We start from the raw sequence: 21,603 nt of genomic DNA, 5'->3' as shown, positions 1-21,603 counted from the left end.
AAAATAAACACGCTGCATTTCATGGGCAGTGTTTTTTTCAAACTTCAAACTATGTGTGGTCTTCTAATAAGTTCTGTGTAGTCTTTAAACTATGTTATGGCACACTGTGCTGACCCCTGCCGGCACCAGCATCAAGTTCTCCCACATGACCTTGTCGGCTACCCTCCGTCCTTTGCTCACAGTGCTGAGCCTACCTCTGATCTGCCGCGGCGTGACTGAGTGATTACCAACATTGTCGGCTTGCTGAGAGGCTTAGCACGCCAGGGACTGGATTCAAGACCAGATAAGAACTGATCCATGATCCGGCGCGATGGTATGCTCACTTGACTGCCGGGAATCGTGATTTCTGTTTTAAAGCGGCTGGGTGTAACGGTTTCATCCAGACTGGGCTTAGTTGTTGGCCTGGAGACGGGCCGGGAAGACTATCCTCTGCCGCATGACAACCACTCTGATCCTGAGTAGACGATCGGCTTTGTGCTCAACCGGCGAATGATTTTATGAGAGCCACTCCTCCTTGTGTGACTCAAACGGCAGGTCTTGCATTTTCGTTCTCAGTTTGCTATTCTCTGATGCGATGACAACGCCACCTACACATGATCAGACGGCGCCCGTAACGGACCAGCTCGACAACGCATAGGTGGCGCTGTAGTCGCATTTTAGCCCCGTTGGACACCCACTATGACCGCCCGACCCCGGCGTCCGGTTATCAGCACCAATGTTGAAACTACCAGCTCTGTAAACTTGTCGAATGTGGGTCAGCCGGGCTGCGCGCACTTGTAGGAAGGGGACGGGAGGGGGGGGGGGGGCAGATTCCGGGCCGGGTGCTAAATCCGGACTCTGCTCGCTCGCCTGGCGAGGAGTGACTCCGCGTGAGATACGCGTGTGGGAGCTTTTTTTGCGGCGTATGGCTTTTTTTGCGGCGTATGCTGACACTTCTTTTTCGTGCGTCTGGGAGAGTGATCCCACAGCATGAATCTATTGGGCGAACGACCACATTGGAAGCATTTTTTGTACACATGGATTATTTAAATATTTTATAAAACAATTTCAGACATGATGAGCTTCGCACAGTACCACGTAAAACTCACGTTTACCTCTTTGTGGTGACTGCCATGAAACCAACATTTCCCTCTCCACCTTTCTCTGCCCTCCAGGCTCTCACGTGCACGTCATGGACGAGGCGGAGGTGTCTGGACTGATCCACGGACCCCCTCGCGGCCGCTGGAGCGGGGGCCGGGGCCGGCCGGCGCCCATCCAGCCGGACGAGTGTCGGGAGCTCAACAATGACTCGGGATACGTCGGGTCGCCGCTCAAAGGTCAGTCACAGGGGTCACACAGGGTCACGAGGGTTCAAAGGTGTCACCAAGGCCACAAGGGGTCAGACAGGGTCACGGGGGTCAGAAAGGGTCACCATGGGTTAGCCAGGGTCAAACAAGGTCAGGTGGGGACACATTGACAGGTAGGCTCACCAAAGGTCAGATTCTCTCGTCGCCTGTCATTTCTGGATGCTAGTATTCCCACATCATCATCAGTACGACACAATATCACCTATGGGGCTGTTAAGCCAATATCACTGCAACAGCCACGCCAGCTTTGCCGACTGTCTGAGTCGACGCGATTATTAGTTCTAGGGTAGATCCCGGTCAATAAGCTCCCGGACTTTTCTACGGACATATCTGTTGGTATGTACGTGCTACCTGTCAAACGTTTATTATACCTTGCGTACCTCATTTCTCCGATTCAGAGAGCATCACGCAGAGCATTTCCTGATCAGTGACAGGACGTGTCTGCAATGCCTGTTTTATATCAATAATCCACTACGTGAACAAACAGCGGGCTTCTGCTGACGCATCTACCCAATTTTCAACAGCTCTGGATCATGTGTTTAATCCCGCAGTGATCGTGGGCAGGATGGGGGGAGGGGGAGGGGGTCAGACCCCAGGGTAGCTGGCGGGGGTAGGGGGGGGGGGGCGATGCAGTGGTGACCTGGGCCCGTCTATTTACCCAGTGGCGGACCTCACGTGAACACCACATGCTCTGCCAGACGGGTGCTGCTCAGCCTGTCGTTCGTCATTTGTTTACCGGGTTCGAGTTATCTGATGAATACCATGAGATCTGGCACCCAGCGACCGGGTGCCCCTGTGTGCTGGAGACAACGCGGGGGCTTGGGCTCAGGGCTGTGGAAAGACTGTCTTTCTTAGCTTCTAAAACGTGGAAGGTTGGTTCAATCTGCCCACATATTGACTCCAGTGCCCATTCTTATAAATGTCATATAATGAATTTGGTAGCACTGGCTGAAGTCCAACTGTAGAAAGCTGCTATTAAATGCAGAATGGTTTTACGCATTTTCATCCATCATGTATTTACGGTAGCAAGAATCGTTAAGTTGATTCGGATACCCATTTGCCAACACTGGAATCATGATAAAATATAAATGCTACCAAATGCCGTGAACAGAATAGCACGCCCTTTATAAAGTTGAGCCTCAGGTGCGGGAGAAAAGGCGGAGGCTGCAACTAAGGCTGCAACCGCCACGGCCGTATCGAACTCCATCAGACGAATGCTATCCATTTGATCATCTGGTCTAAGATCGTGCATTCCTTTGGCTTTGGTCTGCGCTGGATCCGGCCTATACGGCACCCGGATCCGATGGGTGTGCGGTTTGATCGAGTCTGCTCCGTTCTATGATCTAGAATTGATGGAAGAAACAGCTGAAGGGAGATGCAGTTGAATGTTGATAGTTTGTTGATGATCAACATCAGATGTGAGTTACTGGTCCCTGTGACTAGACATTGTGAGCTTTGTAAGCTGGTCACTGATCAGATAAAAAGACGTAACTTCTTACACGAATAGGCAACAAGGTAAGTGGAGAACTAAAACAATTTCATGATGAAGAATCGGCACTGCTCGTAGGGAAAAGCCGCTCTTCAATGAGTATCGGAAATTTCACTAAAAAAAAATTATTTTTACGTGGCTTCCCCTATCTACCAGCCTCAGCCAGTTTTTTTAATCCATCCTCTAATCTCTAGCAGCACCATCCCTCCGCCGCAGCTCTGTACTCAGAGCAGCGCTCTCCGGGGCGCGCGGCGCCGGCGGTGGCCGGAGCCGGTTTGGCCCGGACGGTGCCACTCAGTCTACCCTCCCTTCCTGGTGCCGGGCTTCCGAGAACCAACTGCCACACGGTCCCAGGAGGGGGGTGACGGTGGTGCCGACTGCTGGTGCTGCCTTCTGGTGCTGGTGCGTCGGGTTATGGAGCTGCTGGTGGGTGGTGCTGTCATGCAATGGCTGCTGGTGCTGATGTTTCAGGACGCTATTATGGCATAGGCATTACATATCGCACGAGTCGCGCAAGTGGATGAAGGCCGCCATTGACGTAACTTTGTCTTTAATCAACTAATCGAGTGGTCCCTGGTGTGCAAGAAACTTTTTGCGGTTGAACCTTTTCTGGCTTTAGTTCGCCATATTTCAGGCCTGTCTCTATGTGCACTTTGGGTGCAGCTGCAGCCCTGTTGCCGCCCGCCCAGTCCGTGACATGGTATTACACGCCATTTTATTAGTTTATGTTCTGGTCCACTTCTAGGAGCCGGCGCAATCCTGTTACCGTGTGGACGACCAGCCCGGTTCTGAGAACCCCCCCCCCCCCCTCCCCGTCCCTCCTCTGTTCCTGTGCCAGTCCCTGTTGGGGTATCAGTGCCTCCAGGCAATATAGGATCCTGATAGTGAGCATTCTCGAAGCCATGTGACGTATGTGCTTGCTCTTTGGGAGCGGTGGTGCTTCGTTTTTTTTTTTCTGTGGTTGGCCAGTAGGTACTGAGAATCTTTCATTATGGCTTTGGGTAGAAAAGAAGTGGAAGAAGCCTTCTTTTGTGGGCTGATATCATTAATGTCACAAGGACAGCAAAGATACCTGAATACAGTTCCATGATCCATGCTAGGCTGTTCTTGATTATTTTCACAAACAATGGCTGTTTTGTTGCACATGAGCCGCAAGAGCTTAAATAAATACAGTAAACCAGTATAGCGCCTTTTGGGGCGACTAACGGAGCGAGCGAGGGGGTGAGTCTTGCACGTGCGAAATTTCGAGGGGGTTTGTGCCAACCAACTGACTTGTGCACGGCACCCTACTGACCGGTTTCTAGCGATGTGCCAAATTTGAGCACAATCGGCCCAGCCGTTCTCGAGATCTGGGAGCGGCACCCTGCACGTGCGCACGTGCAAAATGGGTCCCAACTGACTTGTGCACGGCACCCTACTAACTGGTCCCTAACCGTGTACCAAATTTGAGCGCCATCGGTCCAGCCGTTCTCGAGATCTGGAAACGACCCCTGCACGTGCGCACGTGCAGCAGCACCCCAACTCTGGCACATGGATATGCAGTGCCTAGTGGGTGCCTACCTACATGCCAACTTTCAGCGCAATCGGCCAAGTAGTTACCGAGATATTGCAACAATTACAAAACTGACACCTCTTCGTTTTGCACGTGGCACGTGCATAAGGGGTCACCTATATGCATCGGGAATAGTCCAATACTTGGTAGAAGGAATGAAGCTACCCTACAAAAATTACCGCGTGTAAATCGGTCAAGTGGTTGCTGAGATATAAGCCTCGCAAAAGCGTCCGCACGGCCGGCCGGCCGGCCGGCCGGCCGCTCATACTCAGAAATTTCCGTTAATCTAAGGAAAGACTTCGCTCGCTTCGCTCGCTCCGTAATAAATCGGTCCACCACTCACAACATCGCATCAAACATCGTTGACATTTTAGCTTTGACATTCTCGCGGTGGCCAGAAATCATGGATTATTAATAGCGGTGACATTTGAAGAAAAATCGACGACTTCGCCTTGACCAAGAGTCTCCTCCACATGACATAAATCCCCGTTGCCAAGAGCCGACTTTGCTTATGTATACGGCGATGCCTCCCACTCGCATACTGGGGGTGTGGTCGGGTGGCCGGGGGTGAAAAGGTCAACTGGCGGTCATGTCCGGTGTTCGCTGGTCGTTCGTATAAGCATTAGTGGCTACCTCCCTCCCCCCCCGCCCGGGTCTGTTACTGGAGGCCCGACAGGGTGTGAACTGACAAAGGTGCCGACTGAACATTGGCGCGAAAATGTGTTTTGTAATGTGTATACTGAAAAGTGTCTTATGTATACATTGGTCAGTAAGTGCTGATACATGCTGGGTGTGAAGTTGGATGTTTTCTGACACTTTTTTCTGAACAGGTAGTCAAATGGGTGACGGGTGGGGTGTGGAGAAAACTGTCCACAAGTGGACAGAGTTTGAAGTCATATTCTGACGTGCAACCAGGGTCTTTTCCAAGGAAGCCTTGTCAGGGGGCCAGAACAATCACATTTGATATTGTTGGAATTTGCAGCGGAATTATTATCTACAGAACCCGGAAGAACATGTAATGCTCATTCTCGAACACTGCCATGACCCTTTCCGCAATATGAATGTCACCTTTCTTCAGCTGCTTGGACTTACGCTGGTAGCTGTGAATCGTTCTAACGTCAGGGAACACTGGAGCCTTGCCTGGACACTGGACTGGACTGGACACTTGCCTGAACACTGGAGGCGAGGCCTTGCCGTCGCCTGGTGCACTGCCACTCACATCGTGTCCTTACTCTTGTCTGCGAGCATCGAATGGCGTCGCTGCTGCCTACGATCCTCCGAGGTCCCTCTCAGTCCACTTTCATTGGCATTCTCCTCTGTCCCCTTTAGCCGTTCCCATGACCTGACTCGAGCGACCCCTTGGAAGCCCCAGAGATGTTCCTAAGCCCCTGTCAAACGTAGCTGTCGAGCTGGCGTCAATCACTCACCAATTGTTGCTCGAGTGCTTACCGATGCGAGGTTTTCGGTAAGCGATGTGTGAGCGATGATGAATCGCAGTTCGCAGTGTGGTGATTGACCTTCTGGATATATTCCATTGATGCGAGTTGTGAAAGGGCTGGGAGCGCTGAATGTGCTCGTGGGTTCTCGAGTCGAGGTAGGGTGGGGCGGAGCGGGGTCGCGGGCAGGATGGGGCCGGGGAGGGGGGGGGGGGCGGTGCAGCTACTCTGGATCGCCGTGGTATGCCCGACGCTCGGTCACTGCCGGGTCCGCGCCGGCCTCTCCGGGCGTGGGCCTGACCTGCAGTGCGTCTCCGCCGGGTGGCCAGACGTGCTGTCAGCACGCCCGTCAGCACGGCCGGTCAGCACGCCGCGCGGCCGCCGCCCCCGCCCGCACCGGGCGCAGCCACAACAGCGACCCGCCCGGCGCTGACGAGGCGGCGCGGCGCGGCGACCCGCCGCTGCCAAACCGGCCATGGCCCGCCCCGCCCCGTCCCGGCACACCAGGGGTTGACGACCTGCCTGTCATCAAGTTGCAAAGCCGCTCGACGCCCGCGGGCTCCGAGGAGAACACCCTCCCCCGCGCGGCGCCCGGATTGGAGAGGCTGTCTTATTTGGCACCCTCGTCTTGATTGCCGCTCGCGCCCAGCAACAGGGCGTCTATGTTGGGGTGTTTTATTGGACAATCGGTGTCGTTTTGCCGATGGCTGGTCGTTTGGAATGGAGTGATGGGTCGCCGGTGGCACTGGCGAGAGACGGTCTATATTGGAGACTGCAGAGGGGCTGCCTGTAATGGATCGGCGAGCTGGATTAGATGTACGAATATCCGGGTCTGGAAATACCTGATGTTGCTGGCGGCGTGCACTCAGTATAATTTCCGTGATGTTTTCGTGCGTGCCGTTTCGTGTTGACAGCTAAGCTGCTGATGCTGGCAGCTGAATGGAAACCTTCTACCAAGCGTCTGCTTTTCGCTTTGAAAGTTTGCTGGCTTTTGGTGGCGGTTTTGTGCCGTTTTGAACCGTTTATTGCCGCCGCTGACGTTTACGGTCGAGTTTGGCGGCTGCCGGCTGGCGCCCGGGGGTAGGGGGAGGGTCGAAGGGGTGAGGGAGGGGGGTTAGGGGTGGAGTTTGAGATGTCCGTCAAGACAGCCCATATTCAGCACAGATTCAGCCCGGATTCAGCCCAGATTCGGGACACCTCCGATCAAGCTGAAACTCGCACACAATGTAGGACATGACATGCCCAATCCACAGTCCAAGTCATTCGGTGGCACTCCCAGCCGTTTGACCTACAGAGGTCAGCAAAGGTCACGTGGCCCAAATTTGCACAGCAGATTGTGGCCCACCCAGTAGAGCTAGAGCGCTAAAAATGGCACCAATCGACTCGCCAGCATCTAATCTTACTTTCACAGCACTCATTTGACCTCTCAAGGTCATGCGATGACCTAAGGTCATTTGTGGGCTATGTCGAAAATACACTTGCACAGCAGTTTTCGAGTAGAGGGATTGACTGAATTCCAAATCAAAGCACATCATCGGGTAGCCCATAGGCCGTAGTAACTTTCCTTGAAAACCGCTTTTCGATATGTGACCCCGTTTGACCTCGGCAGGTCAAAATGCGTAAATAAACGACACTCCATACGTCGCAGCCCGGATTCAGCCCAGATTCGGGACACCTCCGATCAAGCTGAAACTCGCACACAATGTAGGTCATGACATGCCCAATCCACAGTCCAAATCATTCGGTGGCACTCCCAGCCGTTTGACCTACAGAGGTCAGCAAAGGTCACGTGGCCAAAATTTGCACAGCAGATTGTGGCCCACCCAGTAGAGTTAGAGCGCTAAAAATGGCACCAATCGACTCGCCAGCATCTAATCTTACTTTCCCCAAACTCATTTGACCTCTCAAGGTCATGCGATGACCTAAGGTCATTTGTGGGCTATGTCGAAAATACACTTGCACAGCAGTTTTCGAGTAGAGGGATTGACCGAATTCCAAATCAAAGCACATCATCGGGTAGCCCATAGGCCGTAGTAACTTTCCTTAAAAACCGCTTTTCGATATGTGACCCCGTTTGACCTCGGCAGGTCAAAATGCGCAAATAAACGACACTCCATACGTCGCAGCCCGGATTCAGCCCAGATTCGGGACACCTCCGATCAAGCTGAAACTCGCACACAATGTAGGCCATGACATGCCCAATCCACAGTCCAAGTTATTTGGTGGCACTCCCAGCCGTTTGACCTACAGAGGTCAGCAAAGGTCACGTGGCCCAAATTTGCACAGCAGATTGTGGCCCACCCAGTAGAGCTAGAGCGCTAAAAATGGCACCAATCGACTCGCCAGCATCTAATCTTACTTTCCCAGCACTCATTTGACCTCTCAAGGTCATGCGATGACCTAAGGTCATTTGTGGGCTATGTCGAAAATACACTTGCACAGCAGTTTTCGAGTAGAGGGATTGACCGAATTCCAAATCAAAGCACATCATCGGGTAGCCCATAGGCCGTAGTAACTTTCCTTTAAAACCGCTTTTCGATATGTGACCCGTTTGACCTCGGCAGGTCAAAATGCGCAAATAAACGACACTCCATACGTCGCAGCCCGGATTCAGCCCAGATTCGGGACACCTCCGATCAAGCTGAAACTCGCATACAATGTAGGCCATGACATGCCCAATCCACAGTCCAAGTCATTCGGTGGCACTCCCAGGAGTTTGACCTACAGAGGTCAGCAAAGGTCACGTGGCCCAAATTTGCACAGCAGATTGTGGCCCACCCAGTAGAGTTAGAGCGCTAAAAATGGCACCAATCGACTCGCCAGCATCTAATCTTACTTTCCCAAGACTCATTTGACCTCTCAAGGTCATGCGATGACCTAAGGTCATTTGTGGGCTATGTCGAAAATACACTTGCACAGCATTTTTCGAGTAGAGGGATTGACAGAATTCCAAATCAAAGCACATCATCGGGTAGCCCATAGGCCGTAGTAACTTTCCTTAAAAACCGCTTTTCGATATGTGACCCCGTTTGACCTCGGCAGGTCAAAATGCGCAAATAAACGACACTCCATACGTCGCAGCCCGGATTTAGCCCAGATTCGGGACACCTCCAATCAAGCTGAAACTCGCACACAATGTAGGCCATGACATGCCCAATCCACAGTCCAAGTCATTCGGTGGCACTCCCAGCCGTTTGACCTACAGAGGTCAGCAAAGGTCACATGGCCCAAATTTGCACAGCAGATTGTGGCCCACCCAGTAGAGTTAGAGCGCTAAAAATGGCACCAATCGACTCGCCAGCATCAAATCTTACTTTCCCAACACTCATTTGACCTCTCAAGGTCATGCGATGACCTAAGGTCATTTGTGGGCTATGTCGAAAATACAATTGCACAGCAGTTTTCGAGTAGAGGGATTGACCGAATTCCAAATCAAAGCACATCATCGGGTAGCCCATAGGCCGTAGTAACTTTCCTTAAAAACCGCTTTTCGATATGTGACCCCGTTTGACCTCGGCAGGTCAAAATGCGCAAATAAACGACACTCCATACGTCGCAGCCCGGATTCAGCCCAGATTCGGGACACCTCCGATCAAGCTGAAACTCGCACACAATGCAGGCCATGACATGCCCAATCCACAGTCCGAGTCATTCGGTGGCACTCCCAGCCGTTTGACCTACAGAGGTCAGCAAAGGTCACGTGGCCCAAATTTGCACAGCAGATTGTGGCCCACCCAGTAGAGCTAGAGCGCTAAAAATGGCACCAATTGACTCGCCAGCATCCAATCTTACTTTCCCAGCACTCATTTGACCTCTAAAGGTCATGCGATGACCTAAGGTCATTTGTGGGCTATGTCGAAAATACACTTGCACAGCAGTTTTCGAGTAGAGGGATTGACCGAATTCCAAATCAAAGCATATCATCGGGTAGCCCATAGGCCGTAGTAACTTTCCTTAAAAACCGCTTTTCGATATGTGACCCCGTTTGACCTCGGCAGGTCAAAATGCGCAAATAAACGACACTCCATACGTCGCAACCCGGATTCAGCCAAGATTCGGGACACCTCCGATCAAGCTGAAACTGGCACACAATTTAGGCCATGATATGCCCAATCCACAGTCCAAGTCGTTCGGTGGCACTCCCAGCCGTTTGACCTACAGAGGTCAGCAAAGGTCACGTGGCCCAAATTTGCACAGCAGATTGTGGCCCACCCAGTAGAGCTAGAGCGCTAAAAATGGCACCAATCGACTCGCCAGCATCTAATCTTACTTTCCCAACACTCATTTGACCTCTCAAGGTCATGACATGACCTAAGGTCATTTGTGGGCTATGTCGAAAATACACTTGCACAGCAGTTTTCGAGTAGAGGGATTGACCGAATTCCAAATCAAAGCACATCATCGGGTAGCCCATAGGCCGTAGTAACTTTCCTTAAAAACCGCTTTTCGATATGTGACCCCGTTTGACCTCGGCAGGTCACAATGCGCAAATAAACGACACTCCATACGTCGCAGCCCGGATTCAGCCCAGATTCAGGACACCTCCGATCAAGCTGAAACTCGCACACAATGTAGGCCATGACATGCCTAATCCACAGTCCAAGTCATTCGGTGGCACTCCCAGCCGTTTGACCTACAGAGGTCAGCAAAGGTCACATAACCCAAATTTGCACAGCAGATTGTGGCCCACCCAGTAGAGTTAGAGCGCTAAAAATGGCACCAATCGACTCGCCAGCATCAAATCTTACTTTCCCAACACTCATTTGACCTCTCAAGGTCATGCGATGACCTAAGGTCATTTGTGGGCTATGTCGAAAATACACTTGCACAGCAGTTTTCGAGTAGAGGGATTGACCGAATTCCAAATCAAAGCACATCATCGGGTAGCCCATAGGCCGTAGTAACTTTCCTTAAAAACCGCTTTTCGATATGTGACCCCGTTTGACCTCGGCAGGTCAAAATGCGCAAATAAACGACACTCCATACGTCGCAGCCCGGATTCAGCCAAGATTCGGGACACCTCCGATCAAGCTGAAACTCGCACATAATGTAGGCCATGACATGCCCAATCCACAGTCAAAGTCATTCGGTGGCACTCCCAGCCGTTTGACCTACAGAGGTCAGCAAAGGTCACGTTGCCCAAATTTGCACAGCAGATTGTGGCCCACCCAGTAGAGCTAGAGCGCTAAAAATGGCACCAATCGACTCGCCAGCATCTAATCTTACTTTCTCAGCACTCATTTGACCTCTCAAGGTCATGCGATGACCTAAGGTCATTTGTGGGCTATGTCGAAAATACATTTGCACAGCAGTTTTCGAGTAGAGGAATTGACCAAATTCCAAATCAAAGCACATCATCGGGTAGCCAATAGGCCGTAGTAACTTTCCTTAAAAACCGCTTTTCGATATGTGACCCCGTTTGACCTCGGCAGGTCAAAATGCGCAAATTAACGACACTCCATACGTCGCAGCCCGGATTCAGCCCAGATTCGGGACACCTCCGATCAAGCTGAAACTCGCACACAATGTAGGCCATGACATGCTCAATCCACAGTCCACGTCATTCGGTGGCACTCCCAGCCGTATGACCTAAAGAGGTCAGCAAAGGTCACGTGGCCCAAATTTGCGCAGCAGATTGTGGCCCACCCAGTAGAGCTAGAGCGCTAAAAATGGCACCAATCGACTCGCCAGCATCTAATCTTACTTTCCCAGCACTCATTTGACCTCTCAAGGTCATGCGATGACCTAAGGTCATTTGTGGGCTATGTCGAAAATACACTTGCACAGCAGTTTTCGAGTAGAGGGATTGACCGAATTCCAAATCAAAGCACATCATCGGGTAGCCCATAGGTCGTAGTAACTTTCCTTAAATACCGCTTTTCGATATGTGACCCCGTTTGACCTCGGCAGGTCAAAATGCGCAAATAAACGACACTCCATACGTCGCAGCCCGGATTCAGCCCAGATTCGGGACACCTCCGATCAAGCTGAAACTCGCACACAATGTAGGCCATGACATGCCCAATCCACAGTCCGATTCATTTGGTGGCACTCCCAGCCGTTTGACCTACAGAGGTCAGCAAAAGTCACGTGGCCCAAATTTGCACAACAGATTGTGGCCCACCCAGTAGAGCTAGAGCGCTAAAAATGGCACCAATCGACTCGCCAGCATCTAATCTTACTTTCCCAGCACTTATTTGACCTCTCGAGGTCATGCGATGACCTAAGGTCATTTGTAGGCTATGTCGAAAATACACTTGCACAGCAGTTTTCGAGTAGAGGGATTGACCGAATTCCAAATCAAAGCACATCATCGGGTAGCCCATAGGCCGTAGTAACTTTCCTTAAAAACCGCTTTTCGATATATGACCCCGTTTGACCTCGGCAGGTCAAAATGCGCAAATAAACGACACTCGCAGCCCACGTCGCAGCCCGGATTCAGCCCAGATTCGGGACACCTCCGATCAAGCTGAACCTCGCACACATTGTAGGCCATGACATGCCCAATCCACAGTCCAAGACATTTGGTGGCACTCCCAGCCGTTTGACCTACAGAGGTCAGCAAAGGTCACGTGGCCCAAATTTGCACAGCAGATTGTGGCCCACCCAGTAGAGCTAGAGCGCTAAAAATGGCACCAATCGACTCGCCAGCATCTAATCTTACTTTCCCAACACTCATTTGACCTCTCAAGGTCATGCGATGACCTAAGGTCATTTGTGGGCTATGTCGAAAATACACTTGCACAGCAGTTTTCGTGTAGAGGGATTGACCGAATTCCAAATCAAAGCACATCATCGGGTAGCCCATAGCCCGTAGTAACTTTCCTTAAAAACCGCTTTTCGATATGTGACCCCGTTTGACGTCGGCAGGTCAAAATGTGCAAATAAACGACACTCCATACGTCGCAGCCCAAGTGTCTTTTATTTGCACATTTTGACCTACCGAGGTCAAACGGGGTCACATATCGAAAAGCGGTTTTTAAGGAAAGTTACTACGGCCTATGGGCTACCCGATGATGTGCTTTGATTTGGAATTCGGTCAATCCCTCTACTCGAAAACTGCTGTGCAAGTGTATTTTCGACATAGCCCACAAATGACCTTAGGTCATCGCATGACCTTGAGAGGTCAAATGAGTGTTGGCAAAGTAAGATTAGATGCTGGCGAGTCGATTGGTGCCATTGTTAGCGCTCTAGCTCTGCTGGGTGGGCCACAATCTGCTGTGCAACTTTGGGCCACGTGACCTTTGCTGACCTCTGTAGGTCAAACGGCTAGGAGTGCCACCGAATGACTTGGACTGTGGATTGGACATGTCATGGCCTACATTGTGTGCGAGTTTCAGCTTGATCGGAGGTGTCCCGAATCTGGGCTGAATCCGGGCTGCGACGTATTGAGTGTCGTTTATTTGCACATTTTGACCTACCGAGGTCAAATGGGGTCACATATCGAAAAGCGGTTTTTAAGGAAAGTTACTACGGTTTTTGGGCTACCCGATGATGTGCTTTGATTTGGAATTCGGTCAATCCCTCTATTTGAAAACTGCTGTGCAAGTGTATTTTCGACATAGCCCACAAATGACCTTAGGTCATCGCATGACCTTGAGAGTTCAAATGAGTGTTGGGAAAGTAAGATTGGATGCTGGCGAGTCGATTGAAGCCATTTTTAGCGCTCTAGCTCTACTGGGTGGGCCACAATCTGCTGTGCAAATTTGGGCCACGTGACCTTTGCTGACCTCTGTAGGTCAAACGGCTAGGAGTGCCACCGAATTACTAGGACTGTGGATTGGACATGTCATGGCCTACATTGTGTGCGAGTTTCAGCTTGATCGGAGGTGTCCCGAATCTGGGCTGAATCCGGGCTGCGACGTATTGAGTGTCGTTTATTTCCACATTTTGACCTACCGAGGTCAAACGGGGTCACATATCAAAAAGCGGTTTTTAGGGAAAGTTACTACGGCCTATGGGCTACCCGATGATGTGCTTTGATTTGGAATTCGGTCAATCCCTCTACTCGAAAACTGCTGTGCAAGTGTATTTTCGACATAGCCCACAAATGACCTTAGGTCATCGCATGACCTTGAGAGTCCAAATGAGTTTTGGGAAAGTGAGATTAGATGCTGGCAAGTCGATTGGTGCCATTTTTGGCGCTCTAGCTCTACTGGGTGGGCCACAATCTGCTGTGCAAATTTGGGCCACGTGACCTTTGCTGACCTCTGTAGGTCAAACGGCTAGGAGTGCCACCGAATGACTTGGACTGTGGATTGGACATGTCATGTCCTACATTGTGTGCGAGTTTCAGCTTGATCGGAGCTGTCCCGAATCTGGGCTGAATCCGGGCTGCGACGTATTGAGTGTCGTTTATTTGCACATTTTGACCTACCGAGGTCAAACGGGGTCACATATCGAAAAGCGGTTTTTAATGAAAGTTACTACGGCCTACGGGCTACCCGATGATGTGCTTTGATTTGGAATTCGGTCAATCCCTCTACTCGAATACTGCTGTGCAAGTGTATTTTCGACATAGCCCACAAATGACTTTAGGTCATCGCATAACCTTGAGAGGTCAAATGAGTGTTGGGAAAGTAATATTAGATGCTGGCGAGTCGATTGGTGCCATTTTTAGCGCTCTAGCTCTACTGGGTGGGCCACAATCTGCTGTGCAAATTTGGGCCACGTGACCTTTGCTGACCTCTGTAGGTCAAGCGGCTGGGAGTGCCACCGAATGACTCGGACTGTGGATTGGACATGTCATGGCCTACATTGTGTGCGAGTTTCAGCTTGATCGGAGGTGTCCCGAATCCGGGCTGAATCCGGGCTGCGACGTATTGACTATTGAGTGTCGTTTATTTGCACATTTTGACCTACCGAGGTCAAACGGGGTCACATATCGAAAAGCGGTTTTCAAGGAAAGTTACTACGGCCAATGGGTTACCCGATGATGTGCTTTGATTTGGAATTCGGTCAATCCCTCTACTCGAAAACTGCTGTGCAAGTGTATTTTCGACATAGCCCACAAATGACCTTAGGTCATCGCATGACCTTGAGAGGTCAAATGAGTGTTGGGAAAGTAAGATTAGATGCTGACGAGTCGATTGGTTCCATTTTCAGCGCTCTAGCTCTACTGGGTGGGCCACAATATGCTGTGCAAATTTGGGCCACGTGACCTTTGCTGACCTCTGTAGGTCAAACGGCTAGGAGTGCCACCGAATGACTTGGACTGTGGATTGGGTATGTCATGGCCTACATTGTGTGCGAGTTTCAGCTTGTTCGGAGGTGTCCCGAATCTGGGCTGAATCCGGGCTGCGACGTATTAAGTGTCGTTTACTTGCACATTTTGACCTACCGAGGTCAAACGGGGTCACATATCGAAAAGCGGTTTTTAAGGAAAGTTACTACGGCCTATGGGCTACCCAATGATGTGCTTTGATTTGGAATTCGTTCAATCCCTCTACTCGAAAACTGCTGTGCAAGTGTATTTTCGACATAGCCCACAAATGACCTTTGGTCATTGCATGACCTTGAGAGGTCAAATGAGTATTGGGAAAGTAAGATTAGATGCTGGCGAGTCGATTGGTGCCATTTTTAGCGCTCTAGCTCTACTGGGTGGGCCACAATCTGCTGTGCAAATTTGGGCCACGTGACCTTTGCTGACCTCTGTAGGTCAAACGGCTAGGAGTGCCACCGAATCACTTGGACTGTGGATTGGACAGGTCATGGCCTACATTGTGTGTGAGTTTTAACTTGATCGGAGGTGTCCCGAATCTGGGCTGAATCCGGGCTGCCACGTATTGAGTGTCGTTTATTTGCACATTTTGACCTGCCGAGGTCAAACGGGGTCACATATCGAAAAGCGGTTTTTAAGGAAAGTTACTACGGCCTATGGGCTACCCGATGATGTGCTTTGATTTGGAATTCGGTCAATCCCTCTACTCGAAAACTGCTGTGCAAGTGTATTTTCGACATAGCCCACAAATGACCTTAGGTCATCGCATGACCTTGAGAGGTCAAATGAGTGTTGGGAAAGTAAGATTAGATGCTGACGAGTCGATTGGTGCCATTTTTAGCGCTCTAGCTCTACTGGGTGGGCCACAATCTCCTGTGCAAATTTGGGCTACGTGACCTTTGCTGACCTCTGTAGGTCAAACGGCTAGGAGTGCCACCGAATGACTAGGACTGTGGATTAGACAGGTCATGGCCTACATTGTGTGCGAGTTTCAGCTTGATCGGAGGTGTCCCGAATCTGGGCTGAATCCGGGCTGTGACGTATTGAGTGTCGTTAATTTGCACATTTTGACCTGCCGAGGTCAAACGGGGTCACATATCGAAAAGCGGTTTTTAAGTAAAGTTACTATTGCCTATGGGCTACCCGATGATGTGCTTTGATTTGGAATTCGGTCAATCCCTCTACTCGAAAACTGCTGTGCAAGTGTATTTTCGACATAGCCCACAAATGACCTTAGGTCATCGCATGACCTTGAGAGGTCAAATGAGGGTTGGGAAAGTAAGATTAGATGCTGGCGAGTCGATTGGTGCCATTTTTAGCGCTCTAGCTCTACTGGGTGGGCCACAATCTGCTGTGCAAATTTGGGCCACGTGACCTTTGCTGACCTCTGTAGGTCACACGGCTAGGAGTGCCACCGAATGACTTGGACTGTGGATTGGACATGTCATGGCCTACATTGTGTGCGAGTTTCAGCTTGATCGGAGGTGTCCCGAATCTGGACTGAATCCGGGCTGCGACGTATTGAGTGTCGTTTATTTGCACATTTTGACCTACCGAGGTCAAACGGGGTCACATATCGAAGAGCAGTTTTTAAGGAAAGTTACTACGGCCTATGGGCTACCCGATGATGTGCTTTGATTTGGAATTCGGTCAATCCCTCTACTCGAAAACTGCTGTGCAATTGTATTTTCGACATAGCCCACAAATGACCTTAGGTCATCGCATGACCTTGAGAGGTCAAATGAGTGTTGGGAAAGTAAGATTAGATGCTGACGAGTCGATTGGTACCATTTTTAGCGCTCTAGCTCTACTGGGTGGGCCACAATCTGCTGTGCAAATTTGGGCCACGTGACCTTTGCTGACCTCTGTAGGTCAAACGGCTGGGAGTGCCACCGAATGACGTGGACTGTGGATTGGGCATGTCATGGCTTACATTGTGTGCGAGTTTCAGCTTGTTTGGAGGTGTCCCGAATCTGGGCTGAATCCGGGCTGAATCTGGGCTGAATATGGGCTATCTTGACGGACATGAGTTTGAGGCGTCTCTTTGTCTCCTGTTGGCTGCCTAGCTGCCGTCCGTCCGCCCGTCCGCCAACCGGCCGCGAGGAGGGAGGGGAGAGGAGAGGGAGGGCGGCGCGGGTAGCAACAGCGACCATGATGGGGAGAGTCGCTGGAAGGGGGTCACGGATTGACGGGCCGGCCCGGGGGAGGGGCGGCCGGCACGCAGCGATTGGCGACGGTCACGTAAGCCGGCGTTTGCTGACGAACGACATGCAGCCCGGCTCAGCTGGATCGGCCTGGCCTGGAAACAGGTCCGTGCACCCCGCCCCCTCCCCTCCCCTCCCCCGTCAGACGCAGACGGCACCATCTGATACCGTCCGGTTCCCCTCCCCTCCCCTCCCCCTCCTCCCCCACCGCCCGGGCCGCTCGATTTTCCTCCTAGCAACCGCGCCGCGCCGGCACGAAGGCGGCGACGATTCGCCGGGCGAGAAGCGGCGGAGCGACGAAACTGTATGAAATCCAAGTCTCCCGTCTCCGCCATCGCCGCCGCCGCCCTCGCCGACAAGCAAACGAAGTCAACGACGCGTGCCGCCGACCGGTCGGGTCACGTGATGAGATGTCCAGGGGTCATGTAGCCGGCGGCGGTCCCAGCAGATTGGCGGGCCAGGCCGGAGACACGGGCGGAAGTCACGTGCCGGCGTTCCTCTCGGCCGACTGATGCCAAGTGGTGTGTCAAACTCAGACGGCAGGAAACGCGACCATTTCCAGGGCGGCGCACGGTTCAAGTGAGCGACAAACGACATTCACGGCTGCAGTCTGTGTCTCGGCAGAAAATTGTGAGGGTGGCTTTGGGTGCACTTGTCGCAAATTGGCACGACAGTTTTCCTGATTCATTTAATTAATTTAATGTTTAATGTTTGTGTGTCTGATATCTCAACATACCGCATCTCATGTCCAGAGAACAATCTAGTTGAGCAGTTGATGATCATCTTGCAATGAGCTATTTATGCAGTATATTTGACCTAGTCACATTAGATAGCGTATAAGGTTCATTTTCACTTGCATTTTATTTGTAAAATGACGATAATAACTCAAGTTTATTGTACAAGACAAACCTTTCGATACATAAAGTATATTTTCGAATATTCTACATCTCATTGACAGTGATCAAGATACTTCATGTATCCAAAGCTTTGTCTTGTACAATAAACTTGAGCTATTATCGTCGTTTTACATCTGTCATGGATTCATTACAACTGCATTTTATTCTTTTCAACAATATCCCTTTTCGTATACACACAAGGTACAGTGAAGACAACAGATATCTATAGATATAAAAGTGCCGTGGTCTCTGGTTCAATGTGGTAACTGGACGTTATAAATTCCTTATTTTGTTGAACGTTTTTGAAAACACTTTATTCCAAAACACGACCAAATGTTTCACGCTCGTACTTAAATGGCATTGACAATGTTATACCGGGCTTCTTGACGTGATTCAAACATGCTGCCGTTCTTTGTACTTTTCCACTATCTCGTCTACAGTAAATAATTGGCCAATGCCCGATCTCTTATTTGATTCTCTTACGGATGCGCCCGCTCATTTTTATGATACATTCGGGGACGCCGCTCGGGGACTGGCCCGGCACTTGAGATCAAATGTTATCTCCCCCGAGTCGTCAAGTGTCGCTCTTCACGCCTATATCCGACCTCTGGACTCCCGACATCGACTCTAGACTCTGACTCTCTACCCTGACTCTCGAGTCACCACTTCTATCGACCCTCAACCTCGGCTTGACTCGGGTGGCTCAAGAGATCCGATCCGAGCTGACGGTATCCGTTTTTGTCCCCATCCCATCTCTCCCCCGACGATCCGACGTAGACATCAGAAAGACTTGCCTCGTCCTCGGGTGTCGCAGGCGGACTTCTTCGCTTGTCTGGCATGCCCGCTGACCGGATAGATAACACATGCAAGACGGCCCGCGCCGCTGGTCAGAAGAGCGACGGGGCGACTCTTTTTGTCGTGATTCGGCACGCCGCTGTTGCTAGGGAGGTGTGGGTGACGGGATTTGGTAGCTGGGGCGTTGTTTGCAAACTTGAGTTGATAAATATAGCTCTTGTGTATACTAGGGATCACCAGACTTGGGATGGACGTTATTTTGGGGTATCGGTAATATTAGCGTCAAGCGTGTAGACCAGAATAGCGTTATCTGTGTGGCCCATCGAACACAGTGTGCTATATGAAGCGAATATTGCGGGCGCATCAGTCTGTCATCCTATTTTTAGCATCGATGATCATACTGGGGATAGAGGCTCCTTTATTGCACAAAATTATCATTGCTACTGTCCATGCACCGCAGCCTCCTTTCAACAGAAGACACCTCTCGAAACTTCTTCTCCAGTGTTTCCTCTGTTTCCATCTCCTTATATCCCTTACCGTTACCGATCCTGATGTTCCCTGCTGTGCCGATCCCTGATACCCAACTGTGCCCTCCCCGCGGGAGCCAGCAGACCCGAGAGACCGGGGCCGCCGGCCGTACGTCACGACGCCCCGTGACTGGCAGTGACGTTGAGTGCGCGCCGACCAATCAGAACGCTCGGTGATGTCAGCCCACAAGCCGCTTGGTATGTCCGCCTCCCCCCCCCCCCCCCCGCTCTGAGTAATGCCCGTATGGCTAGGCTCAACGGCTCGTTTGTTGCTAGGCGGCCGGGCGGACCTGTAACGACCGAAAAAACGACGGTTTATTACCTGCGTCGGTGATTTAGCATGTTTATATTCAACAGCAAAAAATTGACGTGAAAAGGTTCATTCAATTTAGGCATTAAGCGTTGCGCATAAATGCGCTGTGCCACATTTCTTCGCGACGCTAAATGTCGGACGTGTTTGGGACGCTAGTGCTGGCTTCTTTCACCTGGTAACTCAGTTTTGTCAATACTGCCTGCCGCCTGGGTTGAAGTTGCGATGTCTCTTAGGAAATTTGCCCTGACGCGTTCAGTCCCATACTTGTGTTGGCGGATTGATTTTGATCTCTATTGAAAGCCATAAGCTTTGACGTCTGTTCCAATTGTGCCTGTTTTGTTTCCTTGAATTTCGAGTGATATTTTCGTGCGCTGCTGCAGACAGGAGGGCGGCAATTTCCTCGGATCCCGTGACTCCGGTGCCCTCGTGCCCTCTCCTCGTTCTGCGCTTGGTGGGCGGTGCCCGACGTGTGTGGTGAAGGGGGCGGTGCCAAGCGTGTCGGGGGGGGGGGGGGAGGGGTCTGGCGTTGGCGGTTGCGGGGGCGGCGGAGGCCTGTTGCCGGCAGCTGAAGCATTCTGTTCCGTGGGCGGTAGCGGCTGTGACCCAGGCAGAGCTGTTGATGAGGCTGAGTCACCTTCAAACCGACGCGATGACGCCACACTGTCTCGTCACCAACGGACGCTCGAAAATTTGATCAGCCGTTTGATGTTGCTCTGGTTATATAATGTAACATTTTGACGGTATTTCCGGCTGTGACCGACAGTGACCTGACAGCTCGGCTGACATCCCAAACAGCGCTCTGTCCATGTCGAACAAACGCCGCTTTCACAACGACGGAATGTGACGTTTGGTGAACAATGCACCGCCTCATCGTCGCGGAAACTTTGTGTAGTTGAGCTGCACCGCTCAACGGCCTATTGTGACTGGCTGCATCGTGGGCATAATTCGCCCTGGGTGACTCATGTGTCGGTCCGCCATAGTTTGACCGGTCGGTCGCCGCGGGCATCAGGCTCGACGCTGTGTTACCAAGAGCTACAAACAATGCTTCGGAAGAATATTCCGAGATAGCGGCGTCCCGCCGGTAGCGAATACTCGTGGAGTGCTGTCGGGGACACAAGGGTAGGCGTGAGGGATATCTGCGAGCTACCGCCATGTTCTTTGGGCTATCGGCGGGTAAGGGTCGTCCAGGACGACCCTCACCCGCCGGGATCTCTGCGGATCTCTGAATATCTTTGTGGACCTCTGCGGATCTCTTTAGAACTTTATCTCCGCGGATATCTCTGCCGATCTCAGTGTATCTCTGTGGATCTCTGCGGATCTCTGCGGATTTGTATGGGTATTCTGAATCTCCCCGGATATCTGCGGATCTCTGTGAAGCCCGCAGGTCTCGGTGGATCTCAGTAGATCTCGGCGGATCTCAGTAGATCTCGGTGGATCTCTGTGGACCTCAGTTGGTTCGGTGGCCTGCGGTCTGTGCCGCTCGGACCAGGTTTTGGACCGGTTGGTGCGGTCCGATCCGGCCGCGTGTTGGAGAGGATTTGTGGCTGGATTTGCGGTCGGTGGCAGTTGGCAACCGTCCACTTCAAACTGATGTCCCCTGGTAGGGTCGGTGAGCCGTCCAGGGACAGGCCGGGGACCACAGGGACCGTGCGGGGACCATGTGGACCATGATGAGACCACAACGATCGCGCTGAAACATTAGGGATCACGGGTACCGCTTAGGGACCATAGAGACCACGACGATCTCTGATCAGGACCACAACGGTCCCCGGATAGGACCTCGTCGGTCCCTGGGTGCTACTGATGACAGAATCGGACCCAATGA

General features: G+C 51.5%; 1 protein-coding gene across 2 annotated transcripts in view; it reads left to right on the top strand.

Moving 5' to 3' along the window:
• LOC122384298 (phosphatidylinositol 3-kinase regulatory subunit alpha-like) overlaps positions 1-21,603 on the top strand; it is a 151,731-nt gene that overhangs the window by 4,616 nt on the left and 125,512 nt on the right. For both annotated transcript variants that reach the window (XM_043371574.1, XM_043371575.1), the window contains exon 3: positions 1,155-1,316. In XM_043371574.1, coding sequence (XP_043227509.1) covers positions 1,155-1,316 — 162 coding nt within the window. The remainder of the gene's footprint in view (positions 1-1,154; positions 1,317-21,603) is intronic.

The sequence above is a fragment of the Amphibalanus amphitrite genome, unplaced genomic scaffold, assembly GCF_019059575.1.
Source record: "Amphibalanus amphitrite isolate SeventyFive unplaced genomic scaffold, NRLGWU_Aamphi_draft 000185F_arrow, whole genome shotgun sequence".
Lineage (NCBI taxonomy): Eukaryota > Metazoa > Arthropoda > Thecostraca > Balanomorpha > Balanidae > Amphibalanus > Amphibalanus amphitrite.
The sequence above is the reverse complement of the archived record's forward strand: the minus strand, read 5'-3'. Positions and strand labels throughout refer to the sequence as shown.